Genomic DNA, 24,214 nt, shown 5'->3' with positions numbered 1-24,214 from the left:
CTTCGTCTTGAATCTTATTTTGCAGTCAATGACCTGCCATGGTGGCTCGCTCACACGCATACTTTTTTCGCATTTGACTGTTGAGCTCTGGATTAGATCCCAGCTGTGGTGGCTGTATTTCGATGGAGGCGAAATACAAAAGCACCTGTGTACTGCTCAGCACCAGCACACATCAAGCCGTCAGGTAGTTTTAAATTAATCCGCAGTCCTCCACTACAGCTGCCCTCATAGCTCATGTTTCAGGTTGGGACGTAAGCCACACAATTTGCAAATTATATTTTACTGACACTTCGCAACTTATGTGAAGTAATATACTTCATCAGTAAATAAGAGTGCACTGTCTGAATCGGCAAGTGTGGTTGACACAGCTTTTTGTATGCCCATGTCATCAAGTAGTTGCAGCTATGAATGAATTGAAAGCCTTTAATGCCGCAAGGTCATTTTCTAAAGTCCATTTACAATTAATGAAGTGTAACAGCTTTTGCGCCCCATTTATGAACGTGGATATACCTTATGTGCCAAAAGCCTTTGTAACAAGGAATTATAATGTCATTTTACATACTCGCAATACTTTAAACAACAAAGTTGGAATGACTGGACAAATATGTGCATTCAGCAGCTTTAAATGTATTGGCTGTATTCATAAACCATTCTGGCAATTCTGAAGCCGAGCATGTAAATGTATTTAGCGTATGTACAGGACTTCTACTCTGATTCATATGTTATCAAAATGCCTGTGTATTGCAAAGTGTGACTAAAGCAAAAAGTGCTGAAAGCAAGAGGATACCTTTCAAAAGACAGCAGCATCAGAAGACTATTGAGTAACAAAACAAAAATCTTGTATTGTGGGTTTCAACATCCTGAAGTGAAACGCGAGCTGGAAGGAACATCGTAATGTAGCATTCTGGATTTAATTCAGCCATCTGAAGTGCTTTAACAGGTGCAGTCATTGCACAGCACATGAGCATTCTTGCATGATAAGAGAATGAAAAAACGCAACTAATGGAGCAATCAATTAAATTTTTGCATTTCTCACCATATTGTATTTTTCAGCTCTAACCTTCGTATTTTCAGCATTTGGTGCTGGAAGCTCTGGATGGGCATTCTCCATTTCTGAAGGCTAGCTTTACTGGTACTCTAGTACTTGGCAGAGTGACTAAGTATTCTGAAATGCTTAATGAATTGTTTTACCACAGCTACCTAGCAGGCTATGAGGGGCACCATGGTAAGGGATTACAGATTAATTTAGACCACCTGCATTTCTCTTTATATGCACTTAAATATTGGTATACAGAGACAATTACTATTGTATCTCTCCTCTACCAAAATATAGAAGTCCCCAAAATTAAACCTTAAGTAATTAAACCTATGACCTTAGGTTCAGCTGTCACAATGACACAACCACTGTGGGAAGCAATTCTGAAGTCTGCATCAGGCACAGTGCAGTGAACGGTACTACTATGGAAAACATGCTACTGCAACACATGAGCATGGTGCGCCTACAGTGCTGTCCTTATATAGGTAAATACCAACAAAGGTAAATAGGTAAAAGTAAGCAAGCACTTACATTTGGCTAAATGTAAGAATAGCAAAAACAGCATGATGGTAACGCATACAGAGCTCAGTGTATTTTAACAAATATGTGAAATAAAAGCCAGCTCATGTTGTTGGTTGTGGAGTTTTAATGTACCTAGTGACCCACCTACACTTAGGTAAATGTACCTAAATGTAGGTAAATACCAATACCAATGTGATAGTAACATATACAGAGCTCAATGTATTTTGCTTTTGACAGATGTGAATAAAAAGCTAGCCCGTCTCATTAATTACAGAGATTAATGTACCAAAGTAACCCAGGCTATGAAGGATGGCATAGTGGAGGGCTGCACATTAATTTAGACCATTTGGCTTCTTACATCCACCAACACTGAACAGCACACGGAAATTTGTATTTTGCCTACAGTGAAATTGGCCGCCATGGCAGGGATCGAACCCGCAACCTTGATATCAGCATCAGAATGCTACTGTGGTGGCTCCTGCTAATCTCTGCTCGTGTGCTCGACTATAAATGGCAAGAGTATCAAGTTTAAAATATATGTGAAGACAACGACCAAAAACACATTCATATATCAAAAGTGCCTATTTTCAAAGGTAGCACCTTCAAAGCTACCTTAAAATCTACAATTGTAGTTAATGCGGCACTTAAAAGTGCTACTGAAAGTGCCACAACACTGAAAGGTAATCAAGCACATGTAAAAGGCAAGCCATTCCAACAATTTATGGAGCTCGCTAAAGTGCTACTGAAAGTGCCACAACACTGAAAGGTAATCAAGCACATGTAAAAGGCAAGCCATTCCAACAATTTAAGGAGCTCGCTAGCTTCTCCCATATTTCAAGAGTTTTCCTTGCATACATGTGAACCAGAAAAAGTAGAAATTAGGTATGTAGGAGTATTCGAAGTCTTCAATACGAATCTAATGTTTGTTATTCAATTCTTATTCAAAAAATTGATATTTGAAATTTTCAAATATTTGAGAATTACCAAATAACAGAGCTTTTTTTTTATTCACCATAGTTTCACTGACCCGCGCACTTCACCACAATGCTTGCACGCATGGACTGTCAGTGAAGCATCCTTAAATTTTTTCAGACACATTCGATAATCAAAGCTTTTCTTTAATTCAGACGCTCGTTCCTGGTCCCTTGAAGGACGAATCAACGAGAACTGACTGTATTCAGCAGCAATAAGACAGCTCCACCTGGCTTCATGCAGATCATTTCTGTACAAAAAAAAAAAACTGTGTACAGAATCCTGCATAAAATGTATGGCTCTTTCAGTAGGGTATGCACTTCTCTTCAATTCTAGTTTAATTTTATTTGCAAATACTCTATGCATTCGGAAATAAACAAGACGAGCAATGTTCGCTATATTTAATTTTTTTCCTTCATCGATCAGATATTCGATTCAATATTCAAAGGCATTTTTTTCTCATACTGGTATTCAATTCATATTCAAATTTTATTATCTTCGCCCCCCTATTAAAGATGAATGCGGCCGCATCTTCGAAGCCTGCTACAGTGACATGTAATTTCTAAGCAACCTCCACTGCTTGTTAGTGTGTATGTATGTGATAATCAGCCCTCCAAAGAAAACACACTCACACAGGACAGGAGACAACAGAGAAAGCTTTACTGCCACCATTGCAACATAACAGGAGGCACATCAATCTTAACAAGGACTCAAAAGGGAGGCATCTACATACAAAAATACTTGGTGCAGTAGACTCGCTCTGTACACTACAGGAACAACCTGCGCCCCAGTGGCAGGCTGACCAAGTTGCACAAAAATAATACTCTGCAGAGTGGAGTACAAGGCATTTGCATTCTCTGAATCCCCTTCCCTCCTCGCACCTCCAAAATGACTCGATATGTGTGTCTCATTGTCAAGCATACACAACATTTGGGCTGTAGAGTGAAGAGAGATAAATATCTGCAAAGCTGTTCTTTCTTTTTCCCCAATTTTTCACAGGACGCGTGGAGTAGACAAGACAATAAAGATTCCCTTTTTCTTTTTGCTGGTGTGATACAGCTTCTTCAAATGTAATACATAGGAGTCTTGCCAGTGCAAATCTGGGTACACTAGTTCTCCTTAAATTAGGACAAACATGAATTTTCGTTACTAGGCCTCAGTATAAAGCTGAGCATTCAGATTACAAATGTCTTGAGAAGTTTCAGCATTTCTGCCATTCTTTCTACTGTGCAGTATGCGCACGTGCATTAACCAATAGTTTGCCAGGATTATTACCGTACTACATGTAACCACAAGAGTCTGTATTCCCGTCTTTGTACAAGTGAACAGGCTTAAGCTGCCATTGTGACTAGGCTTATGTGCGACATGTCCACACCCCGGATGCTGAAGAGAAAAACTCCAATGAAACGAAATATCCTTCCTTTACTAAGTTGCGAAAGCTGAAAGCTTCTTGTTATCCTGCATTGATATTCAGAACTGCATTTCTTGCAAAGTAGGCCTGTTTTTGCATTGCGCTGCACATGTAAAGCCACCTTGCAGTCACAATCGTGTGTGCACAAGACAAAATCATAACTGCAGTCATTTCTTTCAACTGTCTTCTCTTTCTTTTTATGTAGATGACGCCACATTCCATGCAAGTTATTAAAGAAATCAAGCAAAGGTGTTTGTTGCAAGTCATTTGTTTAGTGAAAATTTACGCCTTAGTAGTAGCTTCAAAACATGACTGTGGGCCCTAATGTTTATGACAGGTTCATTTTCTATTTCTGTAATCAGAAACTTTCAGGCTGGCTGTACACTAACAATAATTTCATCAATACTGCTACACCAATCGCAATTAGCTTGTGTTATACTGGAATAGTTTTGCTGTCAGCCAAACTGACTACCTCTAGGGCTTAACGCCACAATACACTAATGCCACACGATGCTGTACAATATTAACAATTAAATATGCCAACCTAGAGGTACAAGAGACAAATATTGCGAGAAAAGGCATCTTCAGCTTTCAGCTTTGCAACAAACCCATGCCAATGAAGCTAAACTTGCCAGCCAGCCACAAATTGAGTTGTTAATGTTAAGCTTAGCTCGTAGCAAAAAGTGTCAAATTCACATAAACACATGTAAACTGTTAGTACTCTATCCACGACACGCACTTTATGCGAACAAACGGAAAAGATGCTCGCAGCTACAGTCCCTCCTACCCTATCCCTCTACCCTGGACATGTCATATCTGCAGTGCATTACAATTCGGATTGCGTGTAATGGTGGTTTACTACTAGTTGAAATGACTGCATTACAGGTCATAAAAACCTAGACGAGTGCACTCTCGCTGCACACATATTGTGTAAAACAGAAGACCAACTTTTTCACTTCTTAAAGCAATGCACCGACTCACTAATAGTGCAAAATGCAGTATAAGCTGTGAACACAAGCAGCTTTATAATATGTGCACTACAAATGAGGTTAAATGGGTGCAGGGCTTAGAAAGCAAAAGCAAGAGGAAGCAATGCTACCCAGTTGTACAAGAAAAGGTCACTACAGAGCAGAATGAATGGAATGTAGAAACAGGAGCAGAGCACAAAAAAAGGACTTTCCGAACAGCCGCTACTTGTTCTTTATACTTGCAGTTAAAAACAAAAAGTGTAAAGGAAAATTGCAAATCAATAGCACTGTGCTTAGCACCTAAAAGCACTCCTATGGGCTGTGTAATGCACAACTGACTTATGTGACGCTAAAAAGAAAGGTTGATATTGTGAATATATGAAGCCCTGCACTACACATCTTGTAAGCCAAATGTTCAAAATAAATCTAAAGATTCCTGCATATACACACACTGCATAGCTCTGAACACGAGAGAAACTTGGCAGTAGGTTCTACCTATTCTTAAAACATTTTCCATTGTGATAATTTCCATTGGTAAATTTAGTGTGTGTACTAGCTATACCCGCAGGAAGTTAATAAATAATCTTGTCAAAATAGCTATCTAACTGTGGACCCACACACCTCAATAAAACAAATGTTGCAAGATGCACATAAATAGGCTCCATTATTGGTCACAACGATGATAACACAAGCTCAGAAATGTCACTGAGCAAGACTCTCAGTTCAACAACATAGAATTTCAACAATAATAAAAACACAGAAAAGAATGACAAGGAGACAAACAGTAGAAGCTAATTACGCATGTGCACTCTCATAATGACAAGAAGTGCAAACAGTAATACCGAAGAAACAGAAGAAAAATGGCATCATATGATACAGGAGATGCAAAAGCCAAGTGCTGAAGCAGAGCTTGGAACATCCTAAGTTCCCAATTTAGTGTCCAATAAATCCGTGCAGTGCGCAATGGTATGGTACAACAAAGTATAACATATACATATTTTAATAATTTATCACTGCCACTCTTTACATTCGAAGCAGCAGCTGTTCTTAAAAACCTTGCATATGCAAGCTGAGGATCGGAGGACAGGCCACTCATTAACTATATGCACTTGCAAAGAGGAGATAAAAAGCAAAGTAGCTGAATTCTGCTTCAAAAATGCAGCCTTTCCTGTTTTTATTTTTCCCCCTCTCCCTCTCTGGAAGCATTTATAGCCAGGAAGGCAATCAGTCACTGTGAGCTTTAAAGCAAGTCACTGCATTTGCAGCAAAATTAGATATCTGTGCAGGAACATTTGATTTCTTATCTGGATTGGACTGATTACATCTCCAGGACACTGATCTTTGCCACTAGGCCAGAAGAGCCTATGCGTGAGAATGCCAGAACTCAGCAAAAAAGAAAAAAGAACAGAGAAAACAGTGGTCTAGAAATAACAGCAACATACACGCATCTCTTTTAAAAAAGAAAAAAAAATTGGGGGAGGGGGCTGTGCAGCTAACTTCACTTGCTGGGCTGAACTTCATAAATATGAAGATGTGCCCAATGCCACACCACAGAGCGTTGTTTGTAGTGAAAACCAAATGTACTTCTCCCATGCCCATTTAGTCATCAGCTCTTTTTGTTTTCTTTCTTTTTCTTTTTTTTACAAGGAAGTTTCCTGAAATTTCGAACTTCACCAGGTCAGAAGAAGGGAAAGGACAGGTGCCTAATTATTATCGTCGTCTGCAGTCATATGCACACACAAGCATCGGCGAGCAAGCAGCCCTTAGAGCTCAGCGCCTAACCCGCAGTATATTGCTGCCGCTTTGCAGTGGTTCCAACTGGATGGGCGATGCAGAAGTTGGTCCCTTTACAAAAACACCTTGGCAGCTTCAGCCACTGTCTGGCAGGCAGCAGCTTTGTTCGCAACTATACTGGCAACACAACAGCCAGAGCCACCCTGTCCAGAGCTGCCCTGTCTTCAGGCAGGAACAAGGCTAACTCAAAAAGCCCAATGCTGATGCATCCAAACGTTTTATCGATTAATTAAGCCACAAGCAATGGCTAACAACCCCACGATGTTAGATATTTAAAGAGACAACTAACCCTCGGTTACTTTTGTTGCACAGATTCACACTCACCCACGTGAATGTAACTTGCTGGTGGTGTCAGTGCCATTAACAGCAAGCCTTGAATATGTCTGGTATGATAATTTTGAAAGTACAATAACGGTTACGCAGTTCAAAAACTTGCTGCACTTAAAACAGCTCCGACATAAGCGCATACAAGACATGCTCTCTTCCCTCAGTTTACGTCAGGGCTAAAAGAGAATGCAAGATGAGAGATCTTCGCTGGAAAAGAGGCACCAGCATTGTTCATATTCACTACGCCATACTTGAAAATCGACCCTCGAAACTGGACGCCTGACAACTCCCATGACTAGATTAACAAGTAGCTGGGCATGAAAAAAACTTTCCTTCCGTTTTTTACTTCGCTTCAATGGCAGTGCCCGTTGGTGCTTAACGAAAAGTAATGACTTGTTATGTATTGTTAAAGGCCCCAGTGAGATCACATACCAAGTGTAATTCCAGGTCATACTGTTAACAAGAGAACAGAGTTTGGAGCAAAGTTGTTTAAACTGAAGTGCTTGCAGAGATCGGACAAATCAGCAGACAGCTGCTAATATACCAATACGCACGTCGTCAAGCACAGCTTCACATGCTGTTGTGTACACAGTAGGATAATGCAAAAATCAGACTACAGCACCTTTGCACATTCCTGGACCTTTCAGAGCACTCTATAAATTTTTCAAGACATGGGAGCAATTACAAAAGCTCCACTGCACCTTCAGGCATAGTGCTAGCAATACACAGTGGCCCCTATGGTTTTGAAAAAAAGACGAACATTACACCTAAGTCCTCCTAGGAAGCATGGCTCAACCTGAACAAGTATTTTGTATGCTCAAAGTTAAACCATAACGCAGACATCAAAAAAGAAGAAAAAAAAAAGAATTTTACGATTTTGCAGGTTAGCTATATTACTATCAAAATAGTTACCACTGAGAAGCATTAAATATTTTGAAACTGCATTCAACGGTTTCTGAGAAGCCAACTCAAGACACCTGAAGTGAACCTTGCAATAAAACCTGAAAAAATCTTTTTCCTCTCTCAAGGTCTGCAAATTAAGATGAACAAGTATTTGAGTAATGGATTCGAGCTGGTGGCTTGCAAGGCCTAAAACTAAGTGCAATACACGATGCAAATAAGTAGCAGCGCTAGTGTAGGAGCTGTCAAGTGACCAATGACGTCAAATTTGCATGACATAGCCAAGGCCGTCTACCAAGCGGCACCTGTGAGTCACTTCGCATAGCGCCACATGGTACGAAGCTGCTGACACCGAAGCATTTCATGCGCCTTCATCGACTCCTACCAGCAAAGATGGGTGAGATTTCCCTTAGCTGGAGCAGAATTGCATTTCCCTAAGCGAGCCTCGCTCCCCGCCTCCAAACAGACAGGGTGGCACTGGCAGTGTGGCGCCTTTGTAGTGGCCAGCAGTGGTGCTGGCTCCTCGGTTAGGTCTTCACCTTGGAGAGCTGTGCGAGCCGCCGCTTGGCAATCTGCCTCTGGTGCTCCTTCATCATGTCGTGGCTGGTGATATCCAGCTGGACTAACTGCACACAGCCACGACACAGAGAGCATGTAAGAAGATATAGGGGGTTGCATGTGTGTGTCTGTGCACTCTAAATCTCACACCGTGCAATAAAATGTGAGTATTGCTCTTTCCTTGACTCCAGTAGATCGATAAACCTCTTATTTATTTAAAAAAAATTTTTAAGAATCTCAACAAAACCCTTTATGCCGTGAAGCGATAAACAACACTAAAATAAAAATAAAATTGGCTATAAAGCTCCTCTGGAGCTTTCCGTAAAAATTTGCTGTGGAAAGTCCTCTTCTATATATTTCGCAACAGTATGTGTCATTGTGCTGCACCGAGAGCTCTGGCTGCAATTTATGTTGCATTTATATACAGTAACAGAAGACTCCCACAACTGACTTCATTTTAGAAACATACTCTCGCACAAAAAATACTTCACACAAGTCACAAAAATTTTGAAAGTGGATAAAACGATACGCAGAAGCGAAACAGATGCTATGCAGTGCTGTTCGCAGTCACCTGACCTTCTACCAATTTTTTAAGTCAACTGGCAAAGCTGACAGCCTTGAGAAAAACCGTTAGCACTTAAACTCAGGCCCACCATTGCATTTCCTTCTTTAGGAAGAACAATTCTGAGATGATGCGCATTTTGGAGAAACTATTTTCGTTATCGTACGAGTGCAAACAAGTTGCACGTCACAGTTGAGCATGGAAGAGACTTCTATAACTGCTACACTCTGCGACATGCTTACCAAATTTTCCTAGTTTACTGCACAGCAATGCTCTCACCTTTGAAGTGTATATGCAGCTGCAGTGAAAAGCATTCAGGCCCTAGGATTTGCTTCTGAGTCATATTTAGACAGGTAAGGCACATCAGAAATTCTTTAATCTCTTAAGGACCCTTCTCTTTATCCATCTGGTGTTTTCAAGCTTTGGCGGTGCCACGAGTACCTTACTTAACAATAGAGCTCGAAAGTAAATTCTGTGGCCTGAATACTTTTGAACAGGACACGACCTACCTCTTACAGCCTTTCCAAAAGAGACGGGAAAGGAGCGACTAAGTAATAAAGAGCTGCTTAGCGATAACTAGTATCGCAATTTAGGGTGGTAAGGGATGTCCATCTAGTGGGAAGTGTTTGGTCCCAACCATGCAAGCCTAGAGTGAAATCACAATTCATTTGTCAATCCATTTAGTTCTGGACAACATCCGCAATCAAGAAAATTCATGAACATGACATGAATAGTTATTCCTTAGAACTAAGCAATTACCTATTGACAATTCAATGTTTAACTGCATTAGTAATTTCATTTCATTTATTAATACTGTCAGCCACCATAAGGGTCTGTAACAGGAGTGGGAAATACAAAACGAAAAAATGAGCAATACAGAACACAATGAAGACCATAAGTCAATAAAAAGTCACAAGAAAAGTTGCCATTACAGCAGAATGCTGCAGAGTAGCACTACAAGAAACCATTAACTCTGTCACTTTCACGGCACCACCTCTTCTACAGACATTTAAAAAATTTTGACAGCAACGTTCCTGGAAAGCACAATGTCTGTATCACCAACAACAGTAAACTTGACAAATTTTTGAAAATTTTATCCCATGTTCCTTTCTAAAAATTGCGCTACTGTACGTCCATATTTAACCTTTATTTTCCTAATCTGGGCTATTCAAATACTGTAAACGATTTGATTTTCATGCATTTCATACAATTTGCAAAAAACTGCTCCAAAAACAAACAAGAAAGAAATGTCAACTCAAAATCTGGTAAGAAAACAAAAAAGTCTTCAACAAGCATGTTGTTCACATATTCAATATTTATTTAACACAAATTAACCCGGCCAGGCAGAGTTCAAGCTTGATGAGGCATCTATTTTACGATACCTGACATACTAGTGTCTGTTCTACGAGTCATCAATTGGATATGCTGTACACTTCAGTGAGTCATGTTGCATGAACTACGCCATGTCGGGTCCATCACTACGTCCACGCTCTTTGTTCCATTCACTATATGCTCGTCATTCACAATGCATACATAACCACATTCATGAAGGTAGAGTGCTTAATTAAGTATGCTGAAAAGTCATATGCTTGCCTGCCAAATGCTCTAGCCATGAGTAATTTTATTCAACACCATAACAACCCAAAGAAGAAAAGAAATGCTTTTTTTTACTTCAACCACAGCTTGCATGGACTACAGTCTACAAGATGTAGGTAATAATCCTGGGTCCCATGTGCTAGTGCTAACAACTTCACACTTTAAGACAGTATTGCTTTCCCCATGGGAAACAACATCAGAACCTATTCTTCTGGCAGCTGGATGTTGTTTCAGGGACCATGAGAAAGCAATGTAGCTTATGTGCAATGAACACAAGGGGCATAACTTTCAACAGGAATGTATGCTGGGAAAAAACCAGTTGGGCAACAAATTAAGAGCACCGTTCGAACAGTGCCATGTACGACAAAACATAGCAACGAGGCCTACTGAATGAAAGCAGTGAAGCTCCCTACTCTTTTATTCATAATACATGATGTAGCAGTAGTAGCAGCAGCAGCAATACACTCATACCTGTGTGACAAGGTATTCTTCCTGAACAAGTGGCTCAGGCAGAGATCGCAGTGCCTCCAGTGTCTCGAACATGGCGGGGTAGCGCTTGCCAACGTCCCCACCCCCTAGGACACCGCGGAGGAGCACCAGGGCGACCTTGAACAGCACCTTCACCCCTAAATGGCACGCAGATAACAGTCAAGTTCCTCGCCATCCAAAATAAAAGCAAAGGTCGCATTTCTTCTTCATATGTGCCAGGAAACCTTCACCTCGTGCCCAGGTGACCATGAAGAGGCATCTCTTTGTACCTAATTTTTTTTTTTTCACTTAAGTTCAGAGGCAATGTCGAGAATACTACGTGGTACCACCATATTTAACTTTATTGTGACACACTGTATTTACTCACGCTATGAATCTATTTGCACAATGAACCAGTAGTACAAATATTGGTAGAAAAAGAAAATCAAGCTTTTCTTCAGGCTAGCCACTGCAAATGAATGTATTACATTGGTGCCTTGTAATGTTTGTCCGTTCATGCTCAAAGTTGCTGGCATGAAGCTTTTATCACTTTGTGATGTACGACCAGGTTTATTTTGAACGATCACAGCCCCGTGCACACGCACAACTGCTCCTACACTATTCCAGATCATTGCACAGTTGACCTAAGACACTGAACCTGGCAGAGATAATGAGGTAATTCAATGTACAACAATTTTATAGTAGTAGATAAGCTTCATTGTAAATTAAAACGATATGCTGCATCCACACCGGTTAATTGTTCCTCATGGCTCTGCGCCTGCCAGCATGCTGGTAGTATAGATTTATTTTACCGTGAATTATTGCTGTCTTGTATATTAATTGTTATCTGTCATTTATCGGAGGTCCCGATACAGTCACTGACTCTGGGACCTCCTTCTGTATGTATAAGCTGGAATGTACTAAACGGATATAATAAAATTGAATTTGAATTTGAATTTGAATACCACGTGCATCAAAACCGCAGCGGATGGTGCTAGGAACCAATCACTGCAAGGTCTAATACTGGTACTGGTAGAACAGTCTCTCAATATAAATAAGGTAGTTTTTTTTTCTGCACCGCCTTCGGCAACAAAGTGAGTGATGCACATGTGGCAACAACCGCCACTAGGCTAAGAGAGAGCACTGTTGGGCAAGTCGGTCAATCACGACAAAGGGTTTGTCTATGTACGCTCTGTGCTGCATTGTGTAGTACCCTTCTCGTCCTTGTCTGTGCGCAGTACCCTTCGTTTATCATCACTAGGCTCCCATCGGTTCAGTGGGCTTCACTGCGCAAGCAATGCACTGAAAGCTGCTTTTCAATGTGATAAAGTTAAAAGCCCTGTTTCCCAGAATACCCAGTGTCAGCATTGGCACTGCAAGAGAAAGATCACGTGCAAAATCAAATTAAGAAAGGATTTAAATCCTCTTTTCTTATCGGTGATTTCTTTGGCTCATGCGTATAAGTGGTGTACCGTGGAGAATTAAGTTAGTTGAGAGTCAGCGCTCGTCCTATGTCATCCTTTCTTTAGTCCCAGTGTTTTCTCGTGCTGTTCGATGCGATGGATCGTTACCAACTCGCCCAAATCACTCTACTTCTGTGACTACACAGTTGAACCCCGCTATAGTAAACTCTGATATAGTAAAGTGAAACTGCAGTCCCAGTTCATCTTTGATAGACAACTGTACATTTTCTCCCCCTTCAATAAAAAAAATTTTCGATAAAAATCGGTTATAGTAAAGTGCGCCTGGCCGCGGCGATGACTCCCGATATGACATTGCCACCCGCGCACTACCTAGAATCACAAGGAAAAGATTTTTTTTGTATTTGAAAACAGAAAAATATAGAATGTTCTTTTGATTGGCTTTACCACCAGAATTAGCAGCATTCAGGAGAAGCCTACTTTACGAAGACCTTGGAACCGTGAGAGAAAGCACGCAGCGTGTAGGAAAAAAAAAAAAGTAAAGCTGTTTACAAACATGGAAAGGAAGCGGCGCGGTCCGCTCAAAAAGTATGGGAGAGTAAAAGTGCAGCAAGAAATAGGGAAGGGGAAAAAACAGACGAACATTCACAACACTGAGCAGCACGAAGCATGAGGCAGCGGAGGCAAGAAGTGGAGGTGCAGTGTGTGCGGTCTTGCAGCACTTGACTGCCATTATTTATCATTTATTGCCTTTTAAAAGACAGAAATGGCAAAAACTAATACCGTGTTCATGCAAGGCTTTGGTTTTCACATGAAATTAAGCTTGGTTGTATTCATAGCCATAGTGTCCTTATGCTTAAGAGAGACTTCCACGGTACAGTACCTTTAAGCAACAAGACGTGTTCGGTAAGCGCCCATTTAACTACCAGACTGCATCTTCAGGACCATGTCATCACCAACAACTGATATAGTAAAGATTTTGCTGGTCCCAGTGACTTTACAATAAAGGGGTTCTACTGTATTTGCTTTTAGCACTTTTTCTTCTTAGTCAGCTTTAAATTGAGCATGGTAGAGAGCAACAGTGATTCTGTTCTTCACCAACAGGCAAGCATGGTGATTGCTATTGTCACCTCCAAATTCTGTCATTCTTTGTGGGCGGAAGTAAGCCGAATAAGAAATTTGTTTCGCCGCCCCTTCTATTAGTTCGTTAATTGTCTGTGTTGCTGTGGTCACCATGAGACAGTATTGACTGAGAATCCCACCATATTCACAAGACAATTGGCAACGAGGTGGGCAAAGGATTTGTTAAGCTTTTGATGAAGCAACAAACGGTGATGCACAAGTGTCGAGGCTCCGAACTTCACGAGGAATGCACTACGCTTGGCTCCAAGTCTTGATGTAAGTTTACTTATGCCTACTTCAAAATAGTGCATCTTTACTTCAATACGATTCATAAGCGATAAAGCTGAAATAATTCAGACACGCATGATATAAAAAGTGATTCTGAACCCATTAATGGTGCACTGCCTACTGGCCTCTTGCAGAAAATTTTCGTATTGGGCCAACCGAATGGTTCTGTACAATTCAGTGAGAGCACTTACCTTCACAGAGGAAGACATCCCAGACACGAAGCACCGTGGCCCAAGGTAAGGTGCGACTGTAGGCGCACATAAACCATTCGGTCATGTACATGATGGGGTCTACACGTTGCTTTTTCTAAAGAAAAAAAAAAAAGAAAGGTACAGAAGCACTTATAAGCAAACACAGCTAAGGAGAACAATGAATTCAGATTATACATAGTAAGAGATATGGTGAATTATTTTGACTTCAAACAAGGCACGCAACAGGTTGAGAGAAAAAAAAAGCAAGACAGGAGTACAGGACAAATACAAATGCTGGCACACACAGAAAGAGAAAACAAGAAAAAAAAGCCAATGTGTCTAACCTCGATATAATCAAGTACTACTTCAGAAAAAAACTTCTTGAGATCGTGACTTTCATTTCATCGAAGTTTCTAGGTTTCAAAGGCACAAATGATATCGCACTTAACTGGAACCTTCCCAATCTGCTTTACTTTGCCCATGCAAGTTTGTGAGAATAATACAAGTGGTTTTAGAAGAAACACCAAGCAAAACTAGAGGTGAAACTAGTGCAATAAAGCTTAATTAACTCGTATGTCAATTGCTAATTATTGGTTGAGTCGAAATTTTCTATGGAGCCGAGCAGCTCCCCACAGGCGGCTTGCATTTTATGTTACTCGCAAGCAGATCGTGGATATCCCATGCAGATATCCCGTAATAATGGGTGGTGGCTAGAGGCATAAACAGTGCCAGCAAAAATTATCACAAAGCTTTGTACGTCAGTGCAGTGACTGCCATGAATACGAAACCAAGCGGATTGCGAAGTCCATTTCAAGGAACCCTGTGACCCTTCACATACTCTCGTGGGCCGACGGGAACGGGACGTGCTAGCAGGAGATCCTCGCAAAATAATGCAGCTGGTTTGGTTTGCTTCGTACACCGCATGCACCCATACGCCGGGTATAATTTAGTAATTACCTCAGACTCAGTCCACATCTCAAAGGACTGATCATAACGAGATGGACATGATGTATGGTTTGGTTTGGTTTGTGGGGTTTAACGTCTCAAAGTGACTCAGTCTATGAGAGATGCCATAGTAGAGGACTCCGGAAATTTCGACCACCTGGGGTTCTTTAACGTGCACTGACATCGCATAGCACATGGGTGCCTTGCTTTTCGCCTCCATCGAAAAGCGGCCGCCAAGGCCAGGAGGATATGATGTACGTTTTTATGTACTATAGGGTTTAGCGCACCAAACTGACATGGGCTATGAGGGACGCCATAGTGGAGGGCTCCTGAAATTTTTGCGACATGAGACTCTTAACATGCGCCGACATCAATGAGCACGAGGGTGCCTTGTGTTTCACTGCGATCGAAAAGCAGCCGCCATGGCCCAAATCAGATCTGCAACCTCAGAGTCAACAGTTGAGCCATTGAGCTCCCTAACCACTGACCCAGTGCAGTGGTGCGAGATGGGCATGAGTTACCTCAGGCACAAAGGTGCCCATGCAAATAAGAGAAAGAAATTACTGTCTCAGTGTGTCTTGTGTGCCCGTGAATAAAATGGCCGCTTCAGGCAACGACTCTCTTCCCGGGTGTTGTAACATGACGTGCTCGTACGCCCAGGACACAGCAGAGGAGATTTTCTTTTTTTTACCAGTATTGCACCCAGAACACCTCTCTACATCTTTATATAAAATAAATTCACACTAAGGGTTGTAGAATTGGTGGTAGTGGTAGTCGTTTATTGAAATAATTATCAAAATAAAGGAAAAGAGTAATGCCGGCCGCGGCAGCTGCTATCTAATACCTGAAGCACTCGATGCAAAAATATTGTTAAATCAAAACTGTGCCACAAAACTGCTTCGTTTAAATTGAGGGAAAAATGCATGTATTAATGAAGTCAAGAAACTGAAAAGGAAGTGTTTGTTGCATCACAAACTCTGTTAAATCAAGGTTCGTTATATAATGAGTCAACTGTATTTGCTCTTTTCCTGTTTTTTGCTTTTTGTGTCCATGTCCGAACACAAACAACCAGAAGGCCTACCCTTCCATACTCTCAAACCTATTTCAACATTAAACATTGATAAACATGCCAAACAAGAATATACAAGCACCAAGTTACGTAACAAAGTTCAGTTCAGTTCAGTCGTGTCCGACTCTTCGTGACCCTATGGACTATGTCACGCCATGCTTTCCGGTAACAAAAACAACCATTAAAAACTTGAACGAATATAACATGCATAAAAAATAAGGTGAGACTCCAAGAAAGGAAGTGCCAGCCTTTGCTCCACTGACAGGAGTAATTGGGCAATACTAGTTGATTTTTGCTGGTACTATAATCTATCCTTTGTCTTTAGGTGTTCATGCTGTGATAGTATACCTACTTGCATGCATAATATGTGTCTGCAACTGAGCCAAAAAAAAAAAAAAAGATAAAAAACTGAACACTGCAAAGATAACATGAAGGTCTTGGAAAGCTAAAAAGGAAGTGCCTTTTTAACTTCCACATCTATCTTTGAATAGAGACTTACCAGATGACGATGTGCAGATGGTGAAACTCTCTTGAGTAATGCGAACAAGATTTCCCCATCCAGCTGAACAGCATCCTGAAACGTAGGACGAAAAAAAAAAGAAGAAAAAAAAAAGCTACCAATCTGAGAGACGGCAACAAAAAATTACCCAAACACAATACGCTAAAAACTTCGGTAATTCTAAGTCAGTGGAACCATGAAAAATGCTCGAAACAAATGGGTCTTCAAATTAAACAAATGCAGAAAGAAAATCGGGCTCCGGAAAAATTTTATTGTGAGAATACGCTACCCGTATTGAATGAACTCAGCGATAAGATAGTATGGTAACCTTTATCACACCGTGACAAGAAATAAAGTGAAATTTCGTTAATACGACTCTCAAGGGAACAGGAAAAATGTTCTAGCATGGTTACATAGTGCCCTAGAAGCTGATGCTTCCAGGATGTTGTTGACAGGTGCGGGAGGTGTGAGTGCGTGCTGACCACCAAAACCCTCCACACCACTGCATCTTCCATAGCAATGTTGCAGAGTGTCAACCTTGAGACTGCACTATATCCACTCATTTGTGCAATGCAGCGAAGCCTGCCACCACCTGAAGCTGGGGAGTTTGATATAGCTGTTCCACGGCCAACACATTCGATATACGGAGTAGAAATTGCGTGCATTTGCTAAATATATTTAGAAACAGCTCAGTATTGCCAATAATTTGTAATGTTCATGTTCATTACGTTGAGATGTGACATACTGCACAAGACTGAGGAAGCAGAGCTGGAAACAATTTCCAATGGCGGTTTTGCACCCAATGCTCTTTACCAGCCCAGGGCTGTAGTACCCTCGCAGGTACTTGTCACAGACGGCCACGAGGCACCAGAACGCTTGTTCGGCCGGCATGTGCATGAGCAGGACGGCAGCAATGGGTGCCTGGCCCTGGCAATAGCCCACTGCAGGGTTCAGCACCGAATAGGCCTTCAGGATACGAAACAGGTCCTCCTGCCTGCAACACGCCGAAGAAGACAGAGTATACATCATTCCACCTTATAATACAGATTAGAACACACAACCAAGTGTTCGAGACGATTCCACCATGAAAACTACAAGCCCTCTGGACAAATAACAAAAAAGGCCTTACCATTCAAAAGGAGCACAGATTTGCACTACGAGCTTGGTAAGAATCTCGCAAGGTCTTATTTCATCTTTAAAAAAAAAAAAAAAAATTCTGGCAATGCATACTCAAACAGGGCAGAAAGCGCAGTCAACTTCATAAAACATGGGCGTGCCAAAAGATTGACGTGGTACAAGTCATACAAGACCCTAGTGCGGAGCAATGGGATGCCATGCTGGTCAGCGACCGCTGTGAATACCAACGAGGTCTGATACAGCGTGCTCTACGGGCGACGGAAGCAAGTGGAGCCCTGGAATAGGGACACCAACCAGCGCTGAAGGCTCCACAAAAGGAGCAACTGCAAAGAATACCCTCATCAAATAAAGTTATTCAATAAAAAAATCCGACAACTGAACTTGAAGGGATTAGAAAACTTTTCTGAATTATGAAGAGGTAACATTAAAGATTTTGGTGCTATTTCAAATGCTTGCCAACTTGAAAAAAGATCACAGATTACAAAAGTGGTAGCAACAGATTGGTTTAGAGGAATCTGCTCATTCATAGCAGGAAAGTTCAGAAGTCCAGTTCTGACAGCGGTTTACGTGCACAGCGAAATGAGCACAGACTATTCGTACTCTCGGCACAAAAATGAGACCAGGATACGCAACAAGTCTGAAACTCAAGAAAGTCGTTAAACCAAATTTCTTTGCTTTATGTTTACTTTCTTAGTATTGCTACTTCTATGACCATGTAGCAGTGTCAGATGGATTTTAAGACAAATGGATGACAAAACTAAGAAAACGCTACGAACTGTCTAATTTACCTCGAAACTGCCGACTTTTTAAAAAAGCGTGATGCATGACTAAGAATGAATGCCACAAACAGCAGATTCAAATGCACATGTGCAAATAAAAATTGAAGCACCATACAGCATTACTTATGCTAGCACATATAACAAGCAGAACAACATTTGCATTAGAAACGAACATTAGCTTATAACCACAGGCTTGCACAGAGTAGAATGACGTTGGTAGCACTTTGAAAACATCCTCTCCAGGGCGCCATGAAAAACGATCGAATGCAACTTCGTCACCACATCACCTGCTGCTTCCGAAAATTATGTTTGAGGACTTTGCCACAGCTGATAACAATTTGGCTGTGGCGTCCGAGCTGACCAACAAGAAATCGCTGATCAGCTGATTCCTGCAGATGATGCGTGTAGCGATGATGGTAGCAGACCGGAAAGAGAAGAGCACACTCCGACTAGAGCAGAGGCTGCCAACGTGGCCAAGACTGCTCTGTTTTTTTAAAATGAATCTTTCTGCGAAGGCAAACGTTCCTACCTGTGCATTCATTTTTGCTCTCCAACATGGAATGAAAGAATAAGGGAGTCATTACTCATTGAAGAAGAAATTCCATGTTTATACCACGCTTTTAATTAAAAAAAAGCATGCTCTCGCACCTTTCTTGCATCTATATTTGGGTTTATTGAAAGACTTGTTTGCAGGAATTTGTGCATTTATATTTAGGATAAATATCGGATATAATGAATGTACTTTCACACGGAATCCAATTTTTTAATTAGGAGGTTCAATTGTACATACTGTCCCGTGACCCATGCAGTGATCAGTTGTGCAGATACTACTGCCACTTGACAAAGTGCACTTGATGAAGCAAAAATCGAAAGGTTATGTTCCTTCCCAATTACGAATATATACCAATACATAAATCAGAACTGGAAGCACAAAAAACTAGAGGATGCCACTCTTGCTGACCTAGTCATCTTCATAGCTTTCCTCTTTTCCTTTTATTTTTTTCCATGGCATTTTTCATTACTCTTGCTACACTCGCACATAAAAAAGCCTAATGCAAACATTTACAGAACTTACCCATGACCGTGGTCTTTTGCAAACATTTCGTGCTGTGGAAATTGTCGATGCAGGTCCTTTCGAATGTCATCAACCCACCGAGGGTCGCCTGGGTGCTTGTCCAGCTCCTGAATAAAAACAAAACAGAAGGCGCAACACGGCAGTCACCTTTTTTATACAAAAGACATGGCAGCTGGTATGTCCTTTTGGCAACAAACTTAGGCAACAAACGCGAGCTATATGAAGGGGTTACATCTTTGAAACCTGGGGTTCTTTAACATGCACAGATATATCAGCACACAGGCGTTCTTGCATTTTGCCTCCCCTGAAATGCAACTGGCATGGTAAGAGCCAAAACCTATAACATTGGGCTCAGCACTCGGCAGCCAAACACCAGAGCTACTGAGCCATTCTGTACCAAGTAAGATGTCTCGGCAATTGTTAAACAACACAAGCATTCAACATGACTGCTAAAAGCCTTGTTATGTTACGCTACTTAATTGCACTGTCACTGACTGTCATTTCTCCGAATTCTTTCAATCACTAACAGCTTACTTGGAAACATGACACAGGTTCCTGTTGCATTGCAATTTTTTTTTTTGTAGCGTTAGCTACACTGGCCGAGGTTGAGCAGTTTCGCGTGGCCCCTGGAGAGCCGCGCTGCGCAAGCGCGAGGAGCAGCGACGTCACACGGCACACAGCTGGCGCGCCAGAGCCGTGTGTTCCTCGCGTACGCCTCGCCAGTCTGCGCATTCCAGAGGAGTGACATCTTAGCCATGGCAGACGCACTGGCGCCGGCGCGTGCCCATCTGTGCGCCTCCGTTATGTAGTAGCCAAGTCTGTGCTGCGCTGGAGCCGCTTGATAACGCCGCGCATGTGCAGAGGTACCAGTGGAGGTATATATATATATATATATATATATATATCGAGGCGTTTGCCAGTGTAGTATAGCCATGGAGAAGGCGAGCGAAATTGCTTCTCGGCAGCGCAGAAGAGCGGAGAAGCTTACCTAATCGGATCCCGAAGTAGTTGCTTGGCAATTGGCGGCTGAGCGTACGAAGAACGAACATAAGAAGTCTAAACGTGCCGGGAAAGCTAAGAACAACCAGCTGAACCTTAGCTCAGTTCAGTTCAGGCGTTCAGTCGTGTCCGACTCTTCGTGACCCTATGGACCATGTCACGCCACGCTTTCCGGTCTCTCACTATCTTCTTAACATCACATAGCTTCATCTGCAATGCCTCGAGAATGCCATCTAACCATCGCGTTCGCTGCCTACCCCTTCTCCGGCGACCCTCAACCTTTCCCAACATCAAATCTTTCCCCAGCGACTCCTCTCTTCTCATCAGATGACCAAAGTAGCTGAGCTTTAACTTTAGAATTTGACCCTCCAATGAGCAGTCAGGGTTTATGGTCGACAATATCGACTGATTTGATCTTCTGGCAGTCCAAGGAACTCTTAAGAGTCTTCGCCAGCACCACAATTCAAACGCGTCAATTCTTCGGCGGTCAGCCTTTTTCACAGTCCAACTCTCGCATCCATACATCACAACTGGAAAGACCATAGCACGGGTTATACGGATCTTGGTTGGCAGACTAATGTCTCTGCTCTTTACTAGGCGGTCAAGGCTAACCATTGCTCTCTTTCCCAGAAGCAGGTGTCTCCTAATTTCATGGCTGCAGTCTCCTTCCGAGGTAATCTTGGCGCCCAAGAACAGAAAATCTGTCACAGCTTCCACTTCTTGTCCATTGATGCTCCAGGACTTGATAGGGCAAGACGCCATGATCTTCGTCTTTTTAATGTTCAGTATAAGCCCAAACTTCTCACTCTCTTCTTGTACGCGCATCAGAAGTCTCTTGAGATCCAATTCACTTTCTGCCATTAAAGTGGTATCATCCGCATATCTAAGATTGTTGATGCGTTTTCCAGCGATCTTCACTCCAGCTGAAGACTCGTCCAGACCGGCCTTCCTCATGATGCACTCTGCATATAGGTTAAATAGGCAGGGCGACAGTATGCAGCCTTGCCTCACCCCTTTCTCAATCGGAAACCAATCAGTAAGACCATGCCCAGTTCTGACTGTGGCCTCTTGCCCTTCATAAAGGTTCCTGAGGAGACAGATGAGGTGAATTGGAACTCCCATCTCTTGGAGAGCTTGCCACAATCTGCTGTGATCTACGCAGTCAAACGCTTTCGCATAATCAATAAAGCAGAAGTAAATGGGTTTCTGGAACTCTCTTGCTTTTTCCATGATCCAGCGAAACGACCGAATGATTTCACTTCGGATCCAAGGTCACCCTTTCAACATAACAGTTATCCAAGTCTATGCACCGACCACTGCTGCTGAAGAAGCTGACGTTGAGAGATTTTATGCGGAGCTACAATGCCTTTTAGACCGCACCCCATCATCAGACGTCGTTTTTCTCATAGGAGACTGGAATGCTAAGGTCGGGAGTGAAGAAATATCCGGAATTACAGGCAAGTTCGGTCTTGGTGAGCCAAATGAAGCTGGGCAGAGGCTAGTAGAGTTCTGTCAAGAAAACAACCTGACCATAGCGAATACTCATTTTCAACAGCACAAGAGGCGCCTGTACACATGGATTTCACCGGACGGTCTGTACAGGAATCAGATCGATTATATTATTTGCCGGCAGAGATGGAGAAGCGCTATACAAGCAGTAAAAACAAGGCCTGGGGCCGATTGTGGCACCGATCATCAGCTTCTTGTCGCCAAAATTAAGCTTCGATTGAGGAAAACGCAGAAAACTAGAAGGCCTTTCAGGTATGATCTGGATCAGATTCCATTAGAATATGCTGTGGAAGTGAGCAATCGATTTCAAGAATTAGATCTAGAAGACAAAGAGCCCGAAGAGATGTGGACTGATGTTCGTGATATAATACAAGAAGTTGCTACTAAGGTAGTTCCAAAGCAAAAGAAATGCAAAAAAGCAAACTGGTTATCTGAAGAGGCTATGCAAATAGCTGAGGAAAGGAGGATGGCAAAAGGTATGGGGGAAAGAGAAAGATACAAGGTTCTCAATGCGGATTTTCAGAAAATAGCAAGGAGAGATAAGAATGCCTTCTTGAACATACAGTGTCAAGCAGTTGAGGACAACAGCCAATTAAGGAACACAAGAGCTCTGTATAAGACAATCAAAGATATCAAAGGAAGCTTCTGTGCTAAGCTGGGCGTGATAAAGGACAAACGAGGCAAGGACCTCACTGAAGCCTCAGAGATAAAGAAGAGGTGGCAGGAATACACAGAAGAACTGTACCAGAAGGACCCGGATGTGCAAACCCAACATAGGACGGTTGTGATTACTGATCTCGAGCCGGGCATCCTGAAGAGTGAAGTTGAATGGGCCTTAGCCAGCCTTGCTAAGAACAAAGCTAGCGGAATTGATGGTATTCCAGCTGAGTTGCTTCAAAACCTCAACCACGACGCTGTTAACACACTGCATACATTATGTCAAAAGATTTGGACAACCCTGCAGTGGCCACAGGATTGGAGGAGGTCAGTTTACATCCCCATTCCAAAGAAAGGCAGTGCCAAAGATTGTTCCAACTACCGCACGATCGCGCTTATTTCGCATGCTAGCAAGGTGATGTTGAAAATCCTGCAAGGTAGGCTGCAGCAGTATGTGGATCGGGAGCTTCCGGACGTGCAAGCTGGGTTTCTATACCTTAGCTAACGCTACGTATATCCTGGCATAGCCAAACTAAGACACTGCCAATTTTTTTCCGCTGCTGCATTGATCTTTACTACAGCTGTACCAAACCTGTGAATGTTCTTTTACTTTTTAATCCACTACATACCCCATTACAATTGTACTAGTGCAAATTTTCTTTAACGTGATAGCGTTAAAGGCCCCGTTAACAGAAAATCCTGCGTTGGCATTGGCGCTGGAGTTTTGAGCGCAAAATCATGAGCATGACGCTGGCAGGCGGTAGCTGGCAGCTGACGTTACCTTTGGCAGGAGCTGTCAACTCGGGTCTCTCCTTTCATATGAGAGGGTAATTACCAGAATCAGCCTGCCAGGACCCTGCATTCATGCTACCCCTAGGCCACACAGGCACATTCATACAGCTTGGATAAAGCAGGCTGGTATGCTAGAATCATGTCGTACCCTCAAAGGCGGAGCTTAAATGTCCCCCATAATATTATTTTTATATTATTCTGCACCGCCCCCCCCCTTACCCACCTTATGTAACACCCTTTTTCAGAGTGCTTGGGGTGGATAAATGACACTTGCTTACCACAAACTTCCCAGGATAGCTCTCCATGAGGAACCGGCCTCCACACAGGTTCTGCCAGGCAGCACAGCGCATTGATGATGGGATGCCTTTCCGGCATCGCTCTCGCACCTGAAAATCGCACTCACACACTCAAATGCAAATACAAGTATGTGGAGTCATTCTGACCACTCCTTACCGTAAGCTCAAGCACAAGCATGCATAATGTTCAAAGTACTCCAGACAGAACATGCAGCGCCACCGAGGAAAGAGACACTATGCACAGGATGCGAGAGCTGGGCCGATATTCGTTTTCGTGCCTCACCAGCGGTTCTATACAGCAATCACGAGCTGCATTTTAAA

At 42.3% G+C, this 24,214-nt stretch overlaps 1 protein-coding gene across 4 annotated transcripts in view; it reads right to left on the bottom strand.

Annotated features, from left to right (window-relative positions):
* Positions 1 to 3,168: 3,168 nt before the first annotated feature.
* Positions 3,169 to 24,214, bottom strand: part of LOC146196935 (TBC1 domain family member 10A-like) — a 28,872-nt gene continuing 7,826 nt past the window's right edge. For all 4 annotated transcript variants that reach the window (XM_084598652.1, XM_084598654.1, XM_084598655.1 and 1 more), the window contains exons 4-10: positions 23,876 to 23,983; positions 19,641 to 19,747; positions 17,463 to 17,643; positions 16,650 to 16,724; positions 14,137 to 14,251; positions 11,118 to 11,272; positions 3,169 to 8,556 (exon numbers count right to left, since the gene is read on the bottom strand). In XM_084598652.1, coding sequence (XP_084454778.1) covers positions 8,458 to 8,556; positions 11,118 to 11,272; positions 14,137 to 14,251; positions 16,650 to 16,724; positions 17,463 to 17,643; positions 19,641 to 19,747; positions 23,876 to 23,983 — 840 coding nt within the window. In that variant the 3' untranslated portion in view covers positions 3,169 to 8,457. The remainder of the gene's footprint in view (positions 8,557 to 11,117; positions 11,273 to 14,136; positions 14,252 to 16,649; positions 16,725 to 17,462; positions 17,644 to 19,640; positions 19,748 to 23,875; positions 23,984 to 24,214) is intronic.

Source organism: Amblyomma maculatum, chromosome 3 (assembly GCF_055883805.1).
Source record: "Amblyomma maculatum isolate TAMU_Amacu chromosome 3, ASM5588380v1, whole genome shotgun sequence".
Taxonomy (NCBI): Eukaryota; Metazoa; Arthropoda; class Arachnida; order Ixodida; family Ixodidae; genus Amblyomma; species Amblyomma maculatum.
This window is presented reverse-complemented; position numbering and strand designations above follow the sequence as displayed.